Here is a 24450-nt window from a genome sequence, read left to right on the forward strand (position 1 = left end):
TGCTCTTCTGAACTTGCAAACTACATGCCTTCCCCGTTCCTGCGGCCCTACAGCACTCGACTTTCTACTCTAGCTCATCCCTGTGCTGTCCGAACCCCTTATGCAAGAGTTAACCAGCATCTCCATTCTTTCATCCCACACACTGGTAAACTCTGAAACAACCTTCCTTCATCTTTATTTCCTCCTGCCATGGCTTGACTTCTTTTAACCCATAAACTGTGCAACTGAGATTCGGGAATAGCTCCTGGGTGCGCAATAAATGGCAAAACAATAACCTGCTGGAAAACAGTTTTTAGTATTACAACACCCAAGAGAGACATGTTGAGCACCAAATAGTGCAAAAAAAAAAAATAATTCACTTAATGTGGCAATGATGGCGGGATAAAGGTGCGGATATGAGGCAACCTTGGGAGTGCTGGTAGTGACGGGGTAGACAGGACGGTGGCAGAGGGAAGGTGACACACGGCACAGTCACGTCTGAACATTCTCTTGCCACTAATTATTCATTCCAGTTACAACAAACAAAATATATCACAGGAAACATCACTTTGTCAATTTCAATAATCAACCTCTTGTGCATCATTATCAAGAGGCCAGTCATTAGTCACACGTGTTGTCTCGCGTCTCTGAGGCTCCTGCTCTCCCTCTGCCTCCCCCTCCTCTCCCATCCCAGCTGACACCCCTCCCTCACTCAGATCATTAGCTGAGTGTTCTCCTATACCCCCACTGTCGTTTTCCTCATCTTTCTGCCACTCTGGATCATCAGACAGAGATGACAGTGATTCATCAGGGTCTACTAGCATTGGTAAAAATTTTGTTGGTGTCGGTGGCTGAGTAGACTGCCTGGCAGCGCGTCTGTGACCCTGAGAGCCAGAATCATGCTCACGCTTGCCACGCTTCCTCAGACCAGCTGAATCTGATGGCTGAATACAATCTGAATCACTGTCTCTTTCAGATTTGTCAACTACAATCTTTCTCTTTACCAATACTTTCTTTTTACCCCCTCCCATGCCTCCCCCACGCTCACGACCGCAGGAGCTATGGGGCTGGTTAGCATCAGTAGATGACATACTTCTACTCTCCATGGCTGCTAAAGAGCAACTAATATGATGATGGTGACAACATGGTGCAAAAGAGGGATGATGTTGCCACACGAGGTTCATTGGAATATACTTTGGCATCGCGGGAAATATAAATATCCATCTTGGAACATGCGTCATCTTAAGATGTCTGGCGCAGGCTAACTCATACCATCTTGAGATGTCTGGCGCAGTTTACGGGTTAAGAGGAGAGTATTGAGACACCTCCCCTCCTGAAATTGACCTCTCTTTTGGCCACTTCTATTTTTTTATTTTATAGGAGCAGTGGATAGCAGGCTTTACTCTCTACACTTTCTTTGTATTTCCCTTGACCTGCTTCCACTGCTGTAAAAAAAAAAAAAAAAGTGTGTGGGAGAGGGGGCATTTTTTTTTTAACGCAGAGGAGACAGTGCAAGGGCGTTAAAACAACCAAAAAATACGATAAGGAAAAAAAAGCCCGCTACTTTCTGCTCCTAAAGTATTGTGAAGTATTAAGTACTAAGCATTGTGGAAGAGCTGTTGTTTTTGGCAGTCATATTTGTTGTGCCCAGCTGATCCATGGTCCAGTCTGGCTCAACCCCCTTCCCCCCCCTGAGGGAGTTGTGCAGCTAACCAAGTGAACCAAATGCACCCACAGTTGCCAGTTTCTATTAATTTGTGATTTTTATTTATTGACCCGGTAGCAGCGACGGGCCAGATTTGTGGCTTTACCGTGTAGCAGCGACGGGCCAGATTTGTGGCTTTACCGTGTAGCAGCGACGGGCCAGATTTGTGGCTTTACCGTGTAGCAGCGACGGGCCAGATTTGTGGCTTTACCGTGTAGCAGCGACGGGCCAAATTTGTGGCTTTACCGTGTAGCAGCGACGGGCCAAATTTGTGCCTTTACCGTGTAGCAGCGACGGGCCAAATTTGTGCCATGATATAAACCCCCAAAAATAGATGATACATAATCTGATCACAAATGCTTTGATATATATTATGAAATGGTTTGTGTAAGTGATGATTTTTTTCTCATTTTACTCGCTTAGAGGGACCATTAACCCCTTCAACACGAGGACGTGTATACTACGTCCTTGCGTGCCCTGTACCATATCCGAGGATGCGCATACTGCGTCCTGGCTCGCTTTAGCCAATATATGAGTTATTTTATCTATATTTATGCTTACATCTCAAAATTATCAATTAATTTATGTTCTTTGTGTGCACCATTTAATTCTGCATGTTTTCATATATAATACATGATGATTATGTTGAGTTTATGGCTGAAAACTTGTTATATTCAATAATGACATTTGAAATTTGGCGCACACGGCCATCCCAGATATGGCGCGGGGCGCTGTTTTGGCCCGGCCATAGTGAGTTTCTTTATGTGCACCATTCAATTCTGCATGTTTTTATATATAATACATTATGATTGTGTTGAGTTTGTGGCTGAAAACTTGTAATATTCAATAGCAACATTTGAAATTTGGCGCGCGCGGCGATCTCAGATATGACGCAGGGAGCTGTTTTGGCCCGGCCGTAGTGAAGGGGTTAAGAAACATGATCCCCGCTGCTACCGGGTTAAAATATGAATATTATAAATACTAACGCTTTATATAATAGTTATCATCCATTATAAACAAAAGATTATTTCACATTCCTTTTCATGCTGAACCGTGATAACAGAAAATGTGCATAAAATATGTGCTTACTGTGGGACTACTGTACATATTTGTCTTGAGAGTGTGCATTAGCCCGTCCGCTGCGATTGGCACAGATTTGACTTTTACTGGTATCCCGGTAACATACACTCCCATGTCTTTCTCTGCCTCTGTGGTGGATAGTGGAGTGTTAGCCATGTGGTATTGGTGTGCTGGATATCCCTTCACTGGTAGCCTGGTAACATACACTCCCATGTCTTTCTCTGCCTCTGTGGTGGATAGTGGAGTGTTTCCCATGTGGTATTGGTGTGCTGGATATCCCTTCACTGGTAGCCTGGTAACATACACTCCCATGTCTTTCTCTGCCTCTGTGGTGGATAGTGGAGTGTTTCCCATGTGGTATTGGTGTGCTGGATATCCCTTCACTGGTAGCCTGGTAACATATATTCCCAGGTCTTTCTCTGCCTCTGTGGTGGATAGTGGAGTGTTTCCCATGTGGTATTGGTGTGCTGGATATCCCTTCACTGGTAGCCTGGTAACATACACTCCCATGTCTTTCTCTGCCTCTGTGGTGGATAGTGGAGTGTTTCCCATGTGGTATTGGTGTGCTGGATATCCCTTCACTGGTAGCCCGGTAACATACACTCCCATGTCTTTCTCTGCCTCTGTGGTGGATAGTGGAGTGTTTCCCATGTGGTATTGGTGTGCTGGATATCCCTTCACTGGTAGCCCGCAACATACACTCCCATGTCTTTCTCTGCCTCTGTGGTGGATAGTGGAGTGTTTCCCATGTGGTATTGGTGTGCTGGATATCCCTTCACTGGTAGCCTGGTAACATACACTCCCAGGTCTTTCTCTGCCTCTGTGGTGGATAGTGGAGTGTTAGCCATGTGGTATTGGTGTGCTGGATATCCCTTCACTGGTAGCCTGGTAACATACACTCCCAGGTCTTTCTCTGCCTCTGTGGTGGATAGTGGAGTGTTAGCCATGTGGTATTGGTGTGCTGGATATCCCTTCACTGGTAGCCTGGTAACACACTCCCATGTCTTTCTCTGCCTCTGTGGTGGATAGTGGAGTGTTTCCCATGTGGTATTGGTGTGCTGGATATCCCTTCACTGGTAGCCTGGTAACACACTCCCATGTCTTTCTCTGCCTCTGTGGTGGATAGTGGAGTGTTTCCCATGTGGTATTGGTGTGCTGGATATCCCTTCACTGGTAGCCTGGTAACACACTCCCATGTCTTTCTCTGCCTCTGTGGTGGATAGTGGAGTGTTTCCCATGTGGTATTGGTGTGCTGGATATCCCTTCACTGGTAGCCCGGTAACATACACTCCCATGTCTTTCTCTGCCTCTGTGGTGGATAGTGGAGTGTTTCCCATGTGGTATTGGTGTGCTGGATATCCCTTCACTGGTAGCCTGGTAACACACTCCCATGTCTTTCTCTGCCTCTGTGGTGGATAGTGGAGTGTTTCCCATGTGGTATTGGTGTGCTGGATATCCCTTCACTGGTAGCCTGGTAACATACACTCCCATGTCTTTCTCTGCCTCTGTGGTGGATAGTGGAGTGTTTGCTATGTGGTATTGGTGTGCTGGATATCCCTTCACTGGTAGCCTGGTAACATACACTCCCATGTCTTTCTCTGTCTCTGTGGTGGATAGTGGAGTGTTTCCCATGTGGTATTGGTGTGCTGGATATCCCTTCACTGGTAGCCTGGTAACATACACTCCCATGTCTTTCTCTGCCTCTGTGGTGGATAGTGGAGTGTTTCCCATGTGGTATTGGTGTGCTGGATATCCCTTCACTGGTAGCCTGGTAACATACACTCCCATGTCTTTCTCTGCCTCTGTGGTGGATAGTGGAGTGTTTCCCATGTGGTATTGGTGTGCTGGATATCCCTTCACTGGTAGCCTGGTAACATACACTCCCATGTCTTTCTCTGTCTCTGTGGTGGATAGTGGAGTGTTTCCCATGTGGTATTGGTGTGCTGGATATCCCTTCACTGGTAGCCCGGTAACATACACTCCCATGTCTTTCTCTGCCTCTGTGGTGGATAGTGGAGTGTTAGCCATGTGGTATTGGTGTGCTGGATATCCCTTCACTGGTAGCCTGGTAACATACACTCCCATGTCTTTCTCTGCCTCTGTGGTGGATAGTGGAGTGTTAGCCATGTGGTATTGGTGTGCTGGATATCCCTTCACTGGTAGCCTGGTAACATGCACTCCCATGTCTTTCTCTGCCTCTGTGGTGGATAGTGGAGTGTTTCCCATGTGGTATTGGTGTGCTGGATATCCCTTCACTGGTAGCCTGGTAACATACACTCCCAGGTCTTTCTCTGTCTCTGTGGTGGATAGTGGAGTGTTTCCCATGTGGTATTGGTGTGCTGGATATCCCTTCACTGGTAGCCTGGTAACATACACTCCCGTGTCTTTCTCTGCCTCTGTGGTGGATAGTGGAGTGTTTCCCATGTGGTATTGGTGTGCTGGATATCCCTTCACTGGTAGCCTGGTAACATACACTCCCAGGTCTTTCTCTGCCTCTGTGGTGGATAGTGGAGTGTTTCCCATGTGGTATTGGTGTGCTGGATATCCCTTCACTGGTAGCCTGGTAACATACACTCCCATGTCTTTCTCTGCCTCTGTGGTGGATAGTGGAGTGTTTCCCATGTGGTATTGGTGTGCTGGATATCCCTTCACTGGTAGCCTGGTAACATACACTCCCAGGTCTTTCTCTGCCTCTGTGGTGGATAGTGGAGTGTTTCCCATGTGGTATTGGTGTGCTGGATATCCCTTCACTGGTAGCCCGCAACATACACTCCCATGTCTTTCTCTGCCTCTGTGGTGGATAGTGGAGTGTTAGCCATGTGGTATTGGTGTGCTGGATATCCCTTCACTGGTAGCCTGGTAACATACACTCCCATGTCTTTCTCTGCCTCTGTGGTGGATAGTGGAGTGTTAGCCATGTGGTATTGGTGTGCTGGATATCCCTTCACTGGTAGCCTGGTAACATTCACTCCCATGTCTTTCTCTGACTCTGTGGTGGGTAGTGGAGTGTTTCCCATATGGTATTGGTGTGCTGGATATCCCTTCACTGGTAGCCCGGTAACATACACTCCCATGTCTTTCTCTGTCTCTGTGGTGGATAGTGGAGTGTTTCCCATGTGGTATTGGTGTGCTGGATATCCCTTCACTGGTAGCCCGGTAACATACACTCCCATGTCTTTCTCTGCCTCTGTGGTGGATAGTGGAGTGTTAGCCATGTGGTATTGGTGTGCTGGATATCCCTTCACTGGTAGCCTGGTAACATACACTCCCATGTCTTTCTCTGCCTCTGTGGTGGATAGTGGAGTGTTTCCCATGTGGTATTGGTGTGCTGGATATCCCTTCACTGGTAGCCTGGTAACATACACTCCCATGTCTTTCTCTGCCTCTGTGGTGGATAGTGCAGTGTTTCCCATGTGGTATTGGTGTGCTGGATATCCCTTAACTGGTAGCCTGGTAACATACACTCCCATGTCTTTCTCTGCCTCTGTGGTGGATAGTGGAGTGTTTCCCATGTGGTATTGGTGTGCTGGATATCCCTTCACTGGTAGCCTGGTAACATACACTCCCATGTCTTTCTCTGCCTCTGTGGTGGATAGTGGAGTGTTTCCCATGTGGTATTGGTGTGCTGGATATCCCTTCACTGGTAGCCTGGTAACATACACTCCCATGTCTTTCTCTGCCTCTGTGGTGGATAGTGGAGTGTTAGCCATGTGGTATTGGTGTGCTGGATATCCCTTCACTGGTAGCCTGGTAACATACACTCCCATGTCTTTCTCTGCCTCTGTGGTGGATAGTGGAGTGTTTCCCATGTGGTATTGGTGTGCTGGATATCCCTTCACTGGTAGCCTGGTAACATACACTCCCATGTCTTTCTCTGCCTCTGTGGTGGATAGTGGAGTGTTTCCCATGTGGTATTGGTGTGCTGGATATCCCTTCACTGGTAGCCTGGTAACATACACTCCCATGTCTTTCTCTGTCTCTGTGGTGGATAGTGGAGTGTTTCCCATGTGGTATTGGTGTGCTGGATATCCCTTCACTGGTAGCCTGGTAACATACACTCCCATGTCTTTCTCTGCCTCTGTGGTGGATAGTGGAGTGTTTCCCATGTGGTATTGGTGTGCTGGATATCCCTTCACTGGTAGCCTGGTAACATACACTCCCATGTCTTTCTCTGCCTCTGTGGTGGATAGTGGAGTGTTTCCCATGTGGTATTGGTGTGCAGGATATCCCCTCCCAAGGTGCAGGACTTTACATTTTTCTTCATTGAACTGTAGCAGCCAGTTTTTGTTCCATTCCTGTAGCTTGGTGAGGTTTGACTGTAGGAAATTCACAGTCAAGGGGTTAATGGACTCATTTTACTTTTCAATTAAACATAGATGCAGCAACTATCATGTAAAGAAAGTTTTGTTTAGTCGGCGCAACATCTGTGGTCATATGCCAGAGAGACAGGAGGGGAAGGAATTATAGAAGGGAACAGATCCCAGGAGACGGGACACAACCCCCGATTAATACCTGGTACCCATTCACTACTGGGTGGACAGGGGCGTAGGGTATCGAAAAAGCCGCCCAAATGTTTCCACTCCACCCGGGAATTGAACTCGGGCTCTCTCGGTTGTGAGCCGAGTGTCATGTATTATCCAGCCTCTTCTTACCTGTATGCTTTGGTGATTTCCTTCTTGTTGGCCGTCCTTCTGACTCCTAAAATCTTGTAGTAGTCACGTTTACCCGCTTGCTTCTTCAGCTTTTGTGCTCTTTCTAGACCTTCTTTTGCCCTCTGTAGACTTTCATCAATATCTAGAGCCTTCTGGAAGTACCTCACAGCTGTGAAAAAAATTATTATCAAAACTCCATTTCCCATTCTGTACAGAGAAGAGGAATCATCAAGGGCCACTTTCACAGTCATTTTGTTTGTTTTCATCGTTACCAATGGCGGCGATCGACGTTATAGAATTTCTACTTAAAACTGGCCGATGGGGTAGTGGCGGCTGCGGGGTTAGCCTAGCCCCGCACCTTACCACACACTCTCAACACCTCTCGCATCCTCTGCAGCCGCCACTACCCCATCGGCCAGTTTCACGTGGAAAACTATAGCGTCGATCGCCGCCATTGGTAACAATCAAAACAAACAAAACGACTGTGAAAGCGTCCCACAGTGCTGATATAATGTGAGTATCATCATCATTATCACCATATTAAAATGATTTATATACTAATTATGGTAATACAAATACCACTAAGTGTGTGGCTATCAATTGTAAGAAAAGATTTTAAATCCTCTAAAATCATACAGTATATATAATAAGGTCAACTGGTATTCTCTTCCCATGCCAATACTCCAATCATAACACATTAACCCAGTAGCAGCGGGGATCATGTTTCTTAATGGTCCCTCCAAGCGAGAAAAATGAGAAAAAATCACCCCTCACACAAACCATTTCATAATATATATCAAAGCATTTGTGATCAGATTATGTATCATCTATTTTTGGGGATTTATATCATGGCACAAATTTGGCCCGTCGCTGCTACACGGTAAAGCCACAAATTTGGCCCGTCGCTGCTACACGGTAAAGCCACAAATTTGGCCCGTCGCTGCTACATGGTAAAGCCACAAATTTGGCCCGTCGCTGCTACATGGTAAAGCCACAAATTTGGCCCGTCGCTGCTACACGGTAAAGCCACAAATTTGGACCGTCGCTACTACACGGTAACGCCACAAATTTGGCCCGTCACTGCTACACGGTAAAGCCACAAATTTGGCCCGTCACTGCTACCGGGTTAATGGACAATATTTTCAACCAAATAAAATCTGATCAGGTTTTATGTCACCAATCAGACTTCCTCTTCTGCTTGCTAGCTTACTCCCAAATAATTACACTAGTTTTCCTACAATCATCATCATCATCATCATTTCGTTTAACGTCCATTTTCACTCTCCCTCAGCGGCTGGACGCTTTATGTCTCTCCTCCATTCTACTCTGTCTTCTGCCTGATGCTCATCCAATCCCATCAATGCCAAGTCTTCCTGTATACACCTTCTCCACGTTTTCCTAGTTCTACCAACTGGTCTCCTTCCTTCTACGTCCAATCTCTCCAAAACTTCCAGCAATGTATCCTCCCCTGCTCTCTTTACATGTCCAAACCATTGGAGTCTTTCCCTTCTGAGCACTGTTTCCAGGTCCTCTACTCCACATCTGTTAGCTACATCCGCACTGGACACCCTATCTTGCCACCTGATCCCCGCCATTTACCTCACCGTTCTGCGATCACTTGCTCTCAATACCTCCATCAATTTTCTAGTTAGCGCCCATGTTTCTGCTCCATACAACATCGCTGATCTAATACACGCTTGGCACACCCCTGCTCTGCTCTTTAGAGGTATGCTACGATTCACGAGTAGACCGGCCACCTCCCTCCACTTTAACCACGCTGCTGCCACTCTCGCTCCCACTGTCCTCTCCACTCCCGCCTCACAGTCCAGAACATCTCCCAAATAACAGAAATGTTCTACCTCATCCAGCTTTCCTCCTCTAGTTCATCCCTCTCAGTTTCTTGTCCTTGCTGTCTCCCTACACAAGCTGGGCATGTAAAATTCTGCACTCCTCTTACATTTCTGAGGCCTGAGCTTCTAAGGTGGCACCACTGCCTGCAACATGTGCACATGACTGAATTTACACCTACTCCCTCCCCACACCATCCACATGGATATTGTCCTTATTTAATCTTTTCTCTTGCTTCTTTTCCAGTCACCATGTACTTTGTTTTTTCCATGTTAATTTTCAAACCTCTCTCCTCCATTCCTTCCTTCCATTTATTAAACTTTTCCTTCACTTCTTCTGCTGCCTCTGCATTTATTACCAAGTCATCTGCATACAACAGCTCCCATGGTGCCTCTCCTCTTGCTTCCTTTGTTGCCTCCTCCATTACTGTTATAAACAAGAGTGGGCTAAGGGCAGATCCCCGGTGAGCCCCCACTCTAATTTCGAACACATCTGATGTTCCCACCACTGTTTTCATTCTCGATTTTGTACCTTAACCCGGTAGCAGCGACGGGCTAATTTTGTGGCTTTACCGTGTAGCAGCGACGGGCCAAATTTGTGCCATGACATAATCCTCCCAAAATAGTTGATACATAATCTGATCACAAATACTTTGCTATATATTATGAAATGGTTTGTGTGAGGGGTGATTTTTTCTCATTTTTCTCGCTTGGAAGGACCATTAAGAAACATGATCCCGCTGCTACCAGGTTAATATGGTCCAATCACCATATCAAGCAATCTTTCTGGCACTCTTTGCCTTCTCAATGCCCATCTTATAATTTCCCTTGGTACTCTGTCAAATGCCTTCTCTAGATCTACAAAAACATGATACAATCTCCTCCTTTTCTCCATAAACCTTTCCTGAAGCCCTTATATATTGCTTCAGTTGTTTATTTAGAATATTCACCTTTCCTTATCTCCCCCAAGAGGGCTTGTCCATTTTAAAATACCCTTCCTCATGCATTTGGACGGAATGCTAGTATCTGTCATCTCACCATTTACCTATACTTTCTTTATAATACACCAGGTTTTCATTATATGCGAGGGTTAGGTTCTGCAAAAAGCTCGCATAATGTGAGTTCGCTTATATCGAACCTATCATCCCATTAATTATAGGGGGTTTTGTTCCACGACCCGTTTTCGAACACTATTTATTCCGGCACCGTTTCACAATAATAAAGCACTAAAGCAACAATAAAGCACATTAGTACAGATGTGAGCTGATAATTACCTACCTGTGGATTAACTTTAGGATCAGAGGGAGGAAAAGGTTAATTATAGGCGAGGAAAGTGCGGGAAACATTTGCACACCTCACCAAATACTCACACCAGCACTGCTACTCGCATAATGGCGAATTTTTCTCGCATAAAACGAATACTTGGCACATTTAGGTTAGTCACATATAAGCGAATTCGCATATTTCAAACTCGCATATATCGAATACCCAGTGTATCATCTTTCAGTATTTACCTCCCAAGGCCTGTCCACTACTAACTCACCTTCATCAAACATTTCATTGGCAATGTTAGCATCTGCCATTTCACAGTACAGCCTTGGCTCCTCCTTAATGTTGAGCGCCTTCTGGCAGAAAGTCACCGCCTCAGTGGGTGATACATGGGTGTTGCACTGACATAGTTTATCAAAGGCCAAGAAATGTACTTCCTGCTCCTCTGGCTCTTCCCTCACAATCTGGGAGGAAAATCAGTAACATTAATATACAGTTCAATTGGGTTAACATTCCAGTAGAAGGAAAAGAGAAAACTGCTGGATAGGAAGCGAGCATCATGGATTAGGGAAAAGGGAAAGAGATAAATAATACCTTAACCCAGTAGCAGCGGGGATCATGTTTCTTAATGGTCCCTCTAAGCAAGAAAAATGAGAAAAAATCATCACTCACACAAACCATATCATAATATATATCAAAGCATTTGTGATCAATTTATGTATCATCTATTTTGGGGGATGTATATCATGGCACAAATTTGGCCCGTCGCTGCTACACGGTAAAGCCACAAATTTGGCCCGTCGCTGCTACACGGTAAAGCCACAAATTTGGCCCGTCGCTGCTACACGGTAAAGCCACAAATTTGGCCCGTCGCTGCTACACGGTAAAGCCACAACTTTGGCCCGTCGCTGCTACACGGTAAAGCCACACATTTGGCCCGTCGCTGCTACACGGTAAAGCCACAAATTTGGCCCGTCACTGCTACACAGTAAAGCCACAAATTTGGCCCGTCGCTGCTACACGGTATAGCCACAAATTTGGCCCGTCACTGCTACACGGTAAAGCCACAAATTTGGCCCGTCGCTGCTACACAGTAAAGCCACAAATTTGGCCCGTCACTGCTACACGGTAAAGCCACAAATTTGGCCCGTCACTGCTACACGGTAAAGCCACAAATTTGGCCCGTCGCTGCTACACGGTAAAGCCACAAATTTGGCCCGTCACTGCTACACGGTAAAGCCACAAATTTGGCCCGTCGCTGCTACACGGTAAAGCCACAAATTTGGCCCGTCACTGCTACACGGTAAAGCCACAAATTTGGCCCGTCACTGCTACACGGTAAAGCCACAAATTTGGCCCGTCACTGCTACCGGGTTAATGATTACACTGGGTTAAAAATAAAAGTAAGTGGTCTTAAGTTTTTTCAACTGATTCAGGACAAATTTGCACCGCTGAATCCGAAAATGACGCCCGTTTCTCTCGATCAGGTAAGGTTTTTTGTGCTGTCAATTTTTTAAAATTTTATAACTGAATCGATTACATTTTTGTGACATTTTTGGTTGATTTTTGTTAATATTTCTCATCCGAAATAGGTTTTTAAGATAGATTTTTTTCCTAACACAATTCATTAATTAAATGTTACAAAATTTGATAAGTGTACATTGAATAGTAGACATTGATAAAGGCACATACAGTAGAATCTTGAATCTTGAAAGTTGGAAAGTTTGGTTAAGTCGGCGCAACGTCTGTGGTCATATGCCGGAGAGAGACAGAAGGGGAAGGAATTATAGGAGAAGGGAACAGATCCCAGGAGACGGGACACAACCCCCGATTAATACCTGGTACCCATTCACTGCTGGGTGGACAGGGGCGTAGGGTATCGGAAAAGCCGCCCAAATTTTTTCCACTCCGCCCAAAGTGTTTTTCATACAAATAGTTACTGTATAATTATAACTTTACTATTGCGTTAGTACACTTGAGTGATGTAGGTGTTTATGGCACTTTGATTTGAGGGTTGGTGCCAACGTTGCTAAATTGTGGTACACTGAACATTGCACTCATCATTTTTAGGCTCCAAGACTGTCGTAAACACACAAATAATGATAGGAAATTAAAATTAGCGTTAAAACTGTTAAATATTGATGGGTTTCTTTTCTTTTTTTTTTTTACGTGAACACTATAGCGCCAGTAGGCTCTCTTGAGGGGCCTAGATGGTAGTCAGCCCCAGCCCGTCATGGCGCAGGCAAGTGTTTATAGTGGCGCCATCTTCTCTTAGCTCATGCTGCCCCCCGGAACTCCTTCTTGATTAACTTGGACGGTTTCCTCAGGAGTCCGGGTTGATGGGTGGTCTTCAGGACAGCGTGTGGGTAGTTTTAAGCCACTCGGCGGTGACTGGAAAATCCGATGTGGTAGCGTGGGGATTCGAACTCGTGTCGTCCATCACGCGGTGAATGTGGGTCCAGCACGCTACCACTCAGCATACGTGACCAAGACTGTCGTAACCACACAAATAACAATAGGGTAGGAAGTCGGGAAATATAAGCGGCTGAGTACGACAATCTGATTATGCATCATCTATTTTGGGGGGTTTATATCACGGCACAAATGTGGCCCATCGCTGCTACACAGTAAAGCCACAAATTTGGCCTGTCGCTACTACCGGGTTAAGACCATTTATATAAGTCATGAATGCATCCTCTCGAATGCATTTTTTATGTGAGGTAAGCTAAGCAGTCTCTCTCTCTCTCTCTCTCTCTCTCTCTCTCTCTCTCTCTCTCTCTCTCTCTCTCTCTCTCTCTCATTTAAACATAGATACATATATACTATTTACAGACCCAAAGGTGCACTGCCATGTGCTGCCTATTCAAAGGGCAGAATAAAATCTATATAAAAAATAACTACATAAACTATAAAAATATATATACAAAAAAAAAAAAAAAAAAAAACATACAATACAGAATACATGTGTGTACGCACTCCACTCGTGTCACTGCGTACACACATGTTCTGTATTGTATGTTTTTTTTGTATATATATTTCTGTCTCTCTCTCTCTCTCTCTCTCTCTCTCTCTCTCTCTCTCTCTCTGTATCATATATACATGCAGGTGTGTTGGAGTCAGAATCAGTTATCTGCTATTTTTGGGTAGAGTCAGAGTGGGTAAAAATGTCTCTGCCTCGGGCTCCTCTACATGATCAACTGTTTTGTAAAGTACCTGGGTGCTCTTCTAGGGACAGTGCCGCCCATTTATGGGAAGTACAGGTAACTCTCGATTTACGCGAGTTTGGTTTACGCGTTTTTTAAATAACGCGGGGTCCAAAATCCAAATAAATGTTTAATTTACACGTTTTTTTCCACTTATTCGCAATATTTTATGGAGTGGCCACCAGATGTCTCACGCAACTGGACTCACACGGCGTCGCGGCCACACAGCTGAGCTCAGTTCTTCCCACGCGCCACTTGAACAACAATACAGTACCCACGCTGCCACGCTACTCAACAACAACAACACCCTTGCTGCTGTGCTACCACGAGGGGAAGGGCAGCCAGAGGAGGAACCACGAGAGGGAGAGGAGTCAGAGTGATACAGTAGGTAATAAAGGTACAAATCTACCTCTTGTTTGATTTACATTGTTTTTGATTTACGCGACCTCTTCAAGGACACAATACTCGCGTAAATCAAGAGTTACCTGTATCCACATATTTATGGGAGAAATAAACTTTTGTGGGAGCTCTTGTGGGAGGACACTTGAAGCAAGCAATTTATGGGGCCTTTTTATGGTAATAGATTTAACGTGGATTTTTTGTGGAAATGTAATATTTAGTGATGTTAGGCACAAATATATCTATAGTTCAATGATATAAATCAATGGACGATATCATAGCAGAAGAACCCATCAACATGTGATACATCCTGTACCCAACAAATTTGATTCCTGTATTTTTTTTTTTTTTTTTTACATCAAAGGAGACAGCTAAGGGCACAAAAAAGGTAAACAATAATAATGAAAAAGCCCGCTATTCGCTGCTCCCAAAAAGAATCCAAAGAGGTGGCCGAAAGAGAGGTCAATTTCAGGAGGAGAGGTGTCCTGATACCCTCCTCTTGAAAGAGTTCAAGTCGTAGGCAGGAGGAAATGCAGATGAAGGAAGATTGTTCCAGAGTTTACCAGCATGAGAGATGAAAGAGTGAAGATGCTGGTTAACTCTTGCATAAGGGGTTTGGACAGTATAGGGATGAGCATGAGTAGAAAGTCGTGTGCAGCGGGGCCGCAGGAGGAGGGGAGGCATGCAGTTAGCAAGTTCAGAAGAGCAGTCAGCGTGGAAATATCGATACAAGATAGAAAGAGATGCAACATCGCGGCGGAATTTAAGAGGTAGAAGACTATCAGTAGGAGGAGGAGAGCTGATGAGACGAAGAGCCTTAGACTCGTATGCTTTTCCACTCCCGCTTCAGTACTGAGCTAGGCTGCTCTGTGCTCAGTTACACAGGGCTGCCAGGCCTGTCCTTTTAAGGACAATCTGTCCTTTTTGAGACCTGGATGTCTTATTTATTCTCAACAAATCAGTTCAGGCTGAATCTCTCCTTGTCTATCCTTTTTGCAAAAGTTATTTACACTGCACACTACAGGAAATCCCCTATATACGAAAGGGTTAGGGACTGAAAAAACCTTTCGTTTATCGATTTTTCGTATATCGAAGCCATTTCCCCCATAGGATTGTTAATAAATAGGGGGGTTAGGGACCAGCGCCAGCAAAAAAAAAAAAAAGTTAAATATAACTATGCTTAAAAGCAATTTACTACTCACAATACAATGAAACGCAAGGCTCATAAATAATTAAAAACAATTACCATTTCCTGTTCCTTTACTGTTATAGAAATGCATTACATATGTTAGGACAATCCCCTCTAACTCGTCACTACAACTCATCACTTAACATTGCCAATGTTTACTTCCCAAGCTGTGAAAGGCCAGTTTCGACTCTCGTGCCCGAAACACGTGCCAAACAGTACACCACCGCCCCACTCCCAGCCCCCCCCCAACCCCTCCATCACCCTCACGTTTCCTCACGCTGGCTGGGATGTGTTTCGGATTCGAGTCGAAGCAAGGGGTTCACAAACTGGCAACGCTAAGTGATGAGCGTTGAAGTGGAGGGGACTGGACATGGACACTTGCTGCCTAATCACTGCTTGGTGGTGCTGCTGCTGATGGCTGTGGGGCTAAAGCTGGCTTGAAATAAGCTGTGATTCTCAGCTGCTTCTTTTCCATTTGCATGGACCTCAATATCTCCTCGTAGAAACGTATGGCTCCTTTTACAGAGCTACGCACTTTAAAACTCCTGTCCATATCAGGGTCAATTTGGAGCAAGAAGTCATTTGCTTCGTAGTAGAGCTCCAAAGCCTTTTGTAGTTGCGTGATCGTCAGAGGAGGGACGGGAGACTCGGGGTCGGCAGCATCGGTCCTGGTCTCCTCGAGTTCCAAGAGGTCTTGCGTTGTTAGCTCCTGGTCGTGAGAATTGAGGAGCTGCTGCGTCTTCCTCTGTGACCTCCTTTCCGTCTCCGAGGGCAGCCGTTGGCCAAGGCAGCAATCTCCTTGCTGAGGCGGCAGTGTCGGGCACAGCAAAGCCAGTGAAGTTATGCACAGCCTGTGGCCATAGTTTCCTCCACACGGCATTCATGGTTACAGGAGTGATCTCCTGCCACGCCTCGCCAATCATCTCGACGGCCTTTTTGATATCGAAGGTCTTCCAGTAAGCCTGAGGACCATCGATAATGCCGTCTCTGTGAGCAACGCTCAGCGCATGCATTGCTCGTCTGGTGTAATAACTCTTGAATGTAAATCAACCCCTGATCACATGGCTGAATGAGCGATGTGGTGTTCGGGGGCAGAAAGCACACCTGTACGTTAGCACACCAATCGACCATCGCGGGGGTGTGTGCTGGTGCGTTGTCCAAGAGAAGCAACGCCTTGTTCGCCAGGTTGTTTGCGGAGGTGTAGCGGAGGCGAAAGGAGAGTAGTAGTTGTAGATATAGTCGTGAAAAATGCTGGTTGTAACCCATGCCTTCTTGGAGGACTTCCAGTAAACAGGTAGTGATGGCTTAGAAGTGTTTTCAGTGCCGAGGGTTCTCATGGCTATAAACTAGAAGAGGCTTCAGCTTGACATCACCCTCAGCATTTCCACCAAGCGCCAACGTAAAGGCGGTCCTTTGCGCCTTAAATCCAGGTGCCGTCCTCTCATTTGTGAATATGTAGTTGCTGTGCAACAAGCGATGGGGAACAAAATAAGGACATGACGGACGCATCAACACAACTGTACATATATTTAAAAAATAATAATTTCTAAAGACAAACAATAAATACACATTACAGAAAGTCACGGCAACACCACTGTACTTATATTTTTAAAATAATATTAAAGACAAACAAATATATAAATACTAAACTATACAGTGTCACATGAACGCCGTTGTTGATTTTATTTAAGTTTTGGTACGTACGTGTGTGGCACCACAGCACCCGTCTCAACCCACCCTCCCTTGTTCCCATTCATTCGCCTATCCCTCCACTCACATTTTCTCAATCACACTTCTTTCACCTTGCAATACTACCGTAGGAAATAATGCATATCTTTTGAGTAAGGATAAATAATGGGACTACTGTCTCTATTTTGCAGTCTCGTCAGATGGGATAGTGGGGACATGGAGTGTGTGTGTGTGTGTGTGTGTGTGTGTTTGTTAAACGGCTCGTTTCACCTTAATTGACGAGTGATAGATATTCCACAAACTTGAGCAATCGTTTCTGCCACGGAATAATAATTTGTATCTGTAGTCCTGGTAATACTAACTGTAGTACTTTTTAGTTGTTATTTGAAAGACATTTTTAACATCATAACAGGATGATGGAAGTGCGACTGGCATTTGATTCAGACAATGGGACTATGCAGACCTGGGTGTGATATCGTGATTACGAGTGGAGCAATGATCGATGTGATGTAGGGGGAAGTGGAGGGTAGGCGAATGAATGGGAACGAAGCAGCGAGGGTTTAAAGGGGTGCGGTGCCACATTCCATTCTGCTGATCAGCTGATCGCAGTTGGACATTTGATTCAGACAATGGGACTATGCAGGCCTGGGTGTGATAACGTGATTACGAGCGGTGCGATGGTGTGATGTAAGGGGAGTGAAGGGTAGGCTAATGAATGGGAACGAAGCAGAGAGGCTTTAAATGGGTGTGACGGTGCCACATTCCATTCTGCTGATCAGCTGATCGCACGATTGTCGCGCCATTATTGCTGGAGACTCAACTTATATATTTTCAAGTAATTTTAAAGACAAGCGTACAATAAGAACAAAACACAAAGTCACGGTAACACCACTGTACATATATTCTTTAAATAATTTTATAGACAAACAATACGTGTAAATACTAAACAATACAGAATGTAACAGGAACATCACTGTACAGCTGGCAACACTCCCGCCGGTCCACCCACTGTTGCCAAGACTGGCCGAGATAGTAACCCCGAAACACTAGCAGTGAGCTTATTCGAAGCATTCATTGATGGGAGGAAAGTTGAAGCTCACTGCTAGTGTTTCGAGGTTGCTATCTCAGCCTTGACCACAATAAACACACAATAAGCAAACACTACAGAGAGTCACGGCAACACCACTGTGGTACATATATTTTTAAATAATTTTAAAGACAAACAATAAATACATGTACTAAACAATAGCGAAAGTCACGGGAACACCACTGTATTTTAGGTAAGTCCTAATATGATGGATGCAACACCACTGTACATATAATTTTAAAACAGGGATTTCCAACCTTTTCAGCACAAGAGCCCCCAGGAGGTCATGAGTGCTTTCACGATGTCCCCGTCCCCCTCTGAAACATACTCCACGGGCCCGTAAGAGGGTGCCCACCAGGTTGGGAAACACTGTTTTAATAGGCAAACAATAAATACTAAACCATACAGAAAGCCACGACAACTCCACTGCTGATTTTTGTTAAATTTTAACACAACGGACGCAGCAACACCACTATTTTTTCATAATACGTTTCAAGACAAAAAATAACTAAAATAACAGTGAAGCTCAATTTTGGTACTCACCTTGCCGCATCTTCTTCCAGTAGAGGCCAGTTTCATCAATGTTGAACACTTGCTTTGGGAGAAGTCACCATCCTCAATCACCTTCAAGAACTGGGCAGGAAGGCTTCAGCAGCCTCTTTATCAGCGCTGGCGGCCTCTCCCTGAAGCCGTACGTTGCTGAGACCGGCCCTCTTGCGAAAGCGGTCAAACCACCCTCGACTGGCCTTAAACTCCTCCAGCTCCCTTGGACTGACTGGCGAACCTGACGAAGGTCCGGGCTGGTCCGGGTCGTCCACTGCCTCCTCGTCCTCAGGCTGCATGCTTCCCCACAGGGCGCGTGCCCGTTCCTGAATCAGAGCAAGCGAAATAGGTATTTTCTTTGCACTGCAGTCGTCTATCCAGGCCACCAGCAACTGCTCCATCTTCTCCAGTCTGACGCTCCTGACTCTGGTGATCCTGCAGGCTGAAGGAAATTCTGCAGCAGTTGTCACCATCTTCTTGTAAATGGCCTTTTTCTTTGTCACTGTCCCCACCGTGGAAGGTGCAAGACCCATGGCGCGCCCGATGTCACTGACACCCTGGCCTTCCTCATGGCGTTTGATGATCTCTAGCTTCTTCTCAAGGGTCAGGATCTTGTGCTGCTTTTTCTTTGGAGGCTGCTCAGAGGAGGATGAAGTGACTGGGCGCTTGGGAGCCATGATGGAGGCAGATAAAAAACACGAGTGAGCGAGTGTGCGTGAGGCTGTTGACGGCGCGCGGCGACCGATATAGACATCGGGTACGAAACAGTGGGCGCGGAAACTGTCGTACTTTTCGTATATGCGAAGCATGTCTTTCGTGAACCGAAAATTGTCCTATATTTTTCACTTTCGTATATCCGAATTTTCGTACATCGAGCTTACGTATATCGGGGATTTCCTGTATTCTCCATTCTAATTCATTCATATTTTTTAAAGGACAGGTGAGTTAGGTTGGCCGTGTGAATGACTGTCTGCTGACTTGCCTCGTACAAGCATTGGAAAGGAAGAAGACGGCTTGTACGCCATTTTTGGCCAGTCGGATTCTTGGTTATAGTGTTGGTGATGTTGGTTGGGCAAGGTTGGTCACTTTGAGGCTACTTTGTTTTCTGAAATATCAAGCAAGGAATGCTTTGTTGATTGAATCAGCATTATTACTGCAGAATGCATGGCACTATCAAGCAAAAATCTGGTATATGGTCCAGGATTGTTCATAATGGAAAAGTTTGATGCAGCAGAACATTACTGGTATTCATATGTGGGAGGTGATGTTGTATTCTGTGTATGGTGCAACACAGCAGGGCGGCGTAGTGTTGCTGAGTGTACCTACTGTAGTGCAGTGTGGCTTGGTGTGGCTGGATGTGATGTGTAGTTTGGTGTGGCTGGGTGTGATGTGGGGTGTGGTGTGGCTGGGTGTGATGTGGGGTGTGGTGTGGCTGGGTGTGATGTGTAGTTTGGTGTGGCTGGGTGTGATGTGGGGTGTGGTGTGGCTGGATGTGATGTGTAGTTTGGTGTGGCTGGGTGTGATGTGGGGTGTGGTGTGGCTGGGTGTGATGTGTAGTTTGGTGTGGCTGGGTGTGATGTGGGGTGTGGTGTGGCTGGGTGTGATGTGTAGTTTGGTGTGGCTGGGTGTGATGTGGGGTGTGGTGTGGCTGGGTGTGATGTGTAGTTTGGTGTGGCTGGGTGTGATGTGGGGTGTGGTCAGAGGCCTTCAACATCTTATATCTATACACTTCTTATAGGCCTAGGTTAGGCCTAAAGGTGCTATCACTCGGGCAACTTTACTGGCATATAGCCACCAATACAGGCATTTTGATGGCAGCATTGGTGGCCATACACGTCACGAGACGCCAATTATCGTCATCTTGAAGCCAGTACTGGCGTCTTTGTTTACACTTTCAGGTGTTGTGTGGGGCGGCGTTGTCTGGCCATGGAGCAAATTATTTGGTCCAAGGACGCTCTTGCCACCCTCTGTGAGCTCTATCGGGAAAACAAGTGTCTGTGGGACACCAGGGATGAAAACTATTTGAAGAGAAACATGTAGAGAGAAGTTTTCAAGAAATTAGCAGAAGCTCTGAAGGAGTATCCCAACATGGGACCTGTAACGCCTGGCAACCCCTTTTTTTTATATATATATACTCGATATATGTTTAGCATCCAGGTTGTTTTGATCTGTGCCGAGGCCGAAAACATCTGTTGCACGTGTGATAGGAAGAGTGCTCCTTGCCACCGGTACCGGCGGCTGGATGTCAATAAAAGACACCAGAAAACCTCCGTGTGACAGCACCTTAAGGGTAACGCATCCTTTGGCATCCAAGATGCATGCTATTTTTTTTGCTAGTCTTACTTTGAGAAAAAAGTGCATCTTCAATGTTGGTAAAAATGCAGTATGAACCTTAATCTATTACCAAGCAACAGACTGTTTCTGGGAACACTAGTTGATTTCCCATTTAGTCCTTTAAACCAAGGATTGACCATATGCTGTAAAATATATCTTAAAAAGTTTCCCTTTATGAAGTTTCAGTTACAAAAAATGCCAGTTAGTCAGGGTGGAGCTACCCATGTCATAATTTTCCCATCAGAATACGTATTCCCAGTACACAAGTTTTTTAGTACCCAAGCACTTATGCTGCCTCATGTATTTGGGGTGTCCACTGTACTTATATTAAAAACATATAAGAATGCACAGCATCAGGTTAAAATTGGCCATATTCAGGCTCAGGAAGGAAACAGCCAAGAAATGGTTCATGAACAGAGTGGTGGACGAGTGGAACATACTGACTAGACATACAGGTGAGCCAAACACAACTGAAAGCTTCAAATGGAAGTTAGATATATCTACTGATGGGAAAGAAAACTGGTGGTTAACTTACTCTCAGGAGCTGCCATATGTATACCATCTGGCATCTTAACCCGGTAGCAGCGACGGGCCAAATTTGTGGCTTTACCATGTAGCAGCGATGGGCCAAATTTGTGGCTTTACCATGTAGCAGCGACGGGCCAAATTTGTGGCTTTACCATGTAGCAGCGACGGGCCAAATTTGTGGCTTTACCATGTAGCAGCGACGGGCCAAATTTGTGGCTTTACCGTGTAGCAGCGACGGGCCAAATTTGTGGCTTTACCATGTAGCAGCGACGGGCCAAATTTGTGGCTTTACCGTGTAGCAGCGACGGGCCAAATTTGTGCCATGATATAAACCCCCCAAAATAGATGATACATAATCTGTTCACAAATGCTTTGATATACATTATGAAATGGTTTGTGTGAGGGGTGATTTTTTCTCATTTTTCTTGCTTGGAGGGACCATTAAGAAACATGATCCCTGCTGCTAATGGGTTAATAATCTCATATCCTTGAGTAAAGTATATTGTAATAAACTGTACATTTCACTAGCTATTATTCTTCTACCCGAAACTTTCTTTTCCGATAACAAAACCCATCATCTAGAGGTTGAAAAGAAAGTCTAAGGTTCCCCTTCAAAACCCATCATCTAGAGGTTGAAAAGAAAGTCTGAGGTTCCCCTTCAAAACCCATCATCTAGAGGTTGAAAAGAAAGTCTAAGGTTCCCCTTCAAAACCCATCATCTAAGGGTTGAAAAGAAAGTCTGAGGTTCCCCTTCAAAACCCATCATCTAGAGGTTGAAAAGAAAGTCTGAGGTTCCCCTTCAAAACCCATCATCTAGAGGTTGAAAAGAAAGTCTAAGGTTCCCCTTCAAAACCCATCATCTAGAAGTTCAAAAGAAAGTCTGAGGTTCCCCTTCAAAACCCATCATCTAGAAGTTCAAAAGAAAGTCTAAGGTTCCCCTTCAAAACCCATCATCTAGAGGTTGAAAAGAAAGTCTAAGGTTCCCCTTCAAAACCCATCATCTAGAGGTTGAAAAGAAAGTCTAAGGTTCCCCTTCAAAACCCATCATCTAGAAGTTCAAAAGAAAGTCTACGGTTCCCCTTCAAAACCCATCATCTGGAGGTTGAAAAGAAAGTCTAAGGTTCCCCTTCAAAACCCATCATCTAGAAGTTCAAAAGAAAGTCTGAGGTTCCCCTTCAAAACCCATCATCTAGAGGTTGAAAAGAAAGTCTAAGGTTCCCCTTCAAAACCCATCATCTAGAAGTTCAAAAGAAAGTCTGAGGTTCCCCTTCAAAACCCATCATCTAGAGGTTGAAAAGAAAGTCTAAGGTTCCCCTTCAAAACCCATCATCTAGAGGTTGAAAAGAAAGTCTGAGGTTCCCCTTCAAAACCCATCATCTAGAGGTTGAAAAGAAAGTCTGAGGTTCCCCTTCAAAACCCATCATCTAGAAGTTCAAAAGAAAGTCTGAGGTTCCCCTTCAAAACCCATCATCTAGAAGTTCAAAAGAAAGTCTAAGGTTCCCCTTCAAAACCCATCATCTAGAAGTTCAAAAGAAAGTCTACGGTTCCCCTTCAAAACCCATCATCTAGAAGTTCAAAAGAAAGTCTAAGGTTCCCCTTCAAAACCCATCATCTGGAGGTTGAAAAGAAAGTCTAAGGTTCCCCTTCAAAACCCATCATCTAGAGGTTGAAAAGAAAGTCTAAGGTTCCCCTTCAAAACCCATCATCTAAGGGTTGAAAAGAAAGTCTACGGTTCCCCTTCAAAACCCATCATCTAGAGGTTGAAAAGAAAGTCTAAGGTTCCCCTTCAAAACCCATCATCTAGAAGTTCAAAAGAAAGGCTACGGTTCCCCTTCAAAACCCATCATCTAGAAGTTCAAAAGAAAGTCTAAGGTTCCCCTTCAAAACCCATCATCTAGAAGTTCAAAAGAAAGTCTAAGGTTCCCCTTCAAAACCCATCATCTGGAGGTTGAAAAGAAAGTCTAAGGTTCCCCTTCAAAACCCATCATCTAGAGGTTGAAAAGAAAGTCTAAGGTTCCCCTTCAAAACCCATCATCTAAGGGTTGAAAAGAAAGTCTATGGTTCCCCTTCAAAACCCATCATCTAGAGGTTGAAAAGAAAGTCTAAGGTTCCCCTTCAAAACCCATCATCTAGAAGTTCAAAAGAAAGTCTACGGTTCCCCTTCAAAACCCATCATCTAGAGGTTGAAAAGAAAGTCTAAGGTTCCCCTTCAAAACCCATCATCTAGAGGTTGAAAAGAAAGTCTAAGGTTCCCCTTCAAAACCCATCATCTGGAGGTTGAAAAGAAAGTCTAAGGTTCCCCTTCAAAACCCATCATCTGGAGGTTGAAAAGAAAGTCTAAGGTTCCCCTTCAAAACCCATCATCTGGAGGTTGAAAAGAAAGTCTAAGGTTCCCCTTCAAAACCCATCATCTAGAGGTTGAAAAGAAAGTCTAAGGTTCCCCTTCAAAACCCATCATCTGGAGGTTGAAAAGAAAGTCTAAGGTTCCCCTTCAAAACCCATCATCTAAGGGTTGAAAAGAAAGTCTAAGGTTCCCCTTCAAAACCCATCATCTAGAGGTTGAAAAGAAAGTCTAAGGTTCCCCTTCAAAACCCATCATCTGGAGGTTGAAAAGAAAGTCTAAGGTTCCCCTTCAAAACCCATCATCTAAGGGTTGAAAAGAAAGTCTAAGGTTCCCCTTCAAAACCCATCATCTAGAGGTTGAAAAGAAAGTCTAAGGTTCCCCTTCAAAACCCATCATCTGGAGGTTGAAAAGAAAGTCTAAGGTTCCCCTTCAAAACCCATCATCTAAGGGTTGAAAAGAAAGTCTACGGTTCCCCTTCAAAACCCATCATCTAAGGGTTGAAAAGAAAGTCTAAGATTCCCCTTCAAAACCCATCATCTAAGGGTTGAAAAGAAAGTCTAAGGTTCCCCTTCAAAACCCATTATCTAGAGGTTGAAAAGAAA

General features: G+C 45.0%; 1 protein-coding gene across 3 annotated transcripts in view; it reads right to left on the minus strand.

Moving 5' to 3' along the window:
* LOC126989949 (dnaJ homolog subfamily C member 3-like) overlaps positions 1-24450 on the minus strand; it is a 127687-nt gene that overhangs the window by 79586 nt on the left and 23651 nt on the right. For 2 of the 3 annotated variants that reach the window (XR_007743918.1, XM_050848551.1), the window contains exons 7-8: positions 10807-10996; positions 7417-7585 (exon numbers count right to left, since the gene is read on the minus strand). Coding sequence is in view for 2 of the 3 variants with exons in the window: in XM_050848551.1 (XP_050704508.1) it covers positions 7417-7585; positions 10807-10996 (359 nt within the window). In the remaining variant the exon portion in view is untranslated. The remainder of the gene's footprint in view (positions 1-7416; positions 7586-10806; positions 10997-24450) is intronic. The other variant, XM_050848553.1, reaches the window with a different exon arrangement.

Source organism: Eriocheir sinensis, chromosome 6 (genome assembly GCF_024679095.1).
Source record: "Eriocheir sinensis breed Jianghai 21 chromosome 6, ASM2467909v1, whole genome shotgun sequence".
Lineage (NCBI taxonomy): Eukaryota > Metazoa > Arthropoda > Malacostraca > Decapoda > Varunidae > Eriocheir > Eriocheir sinensis.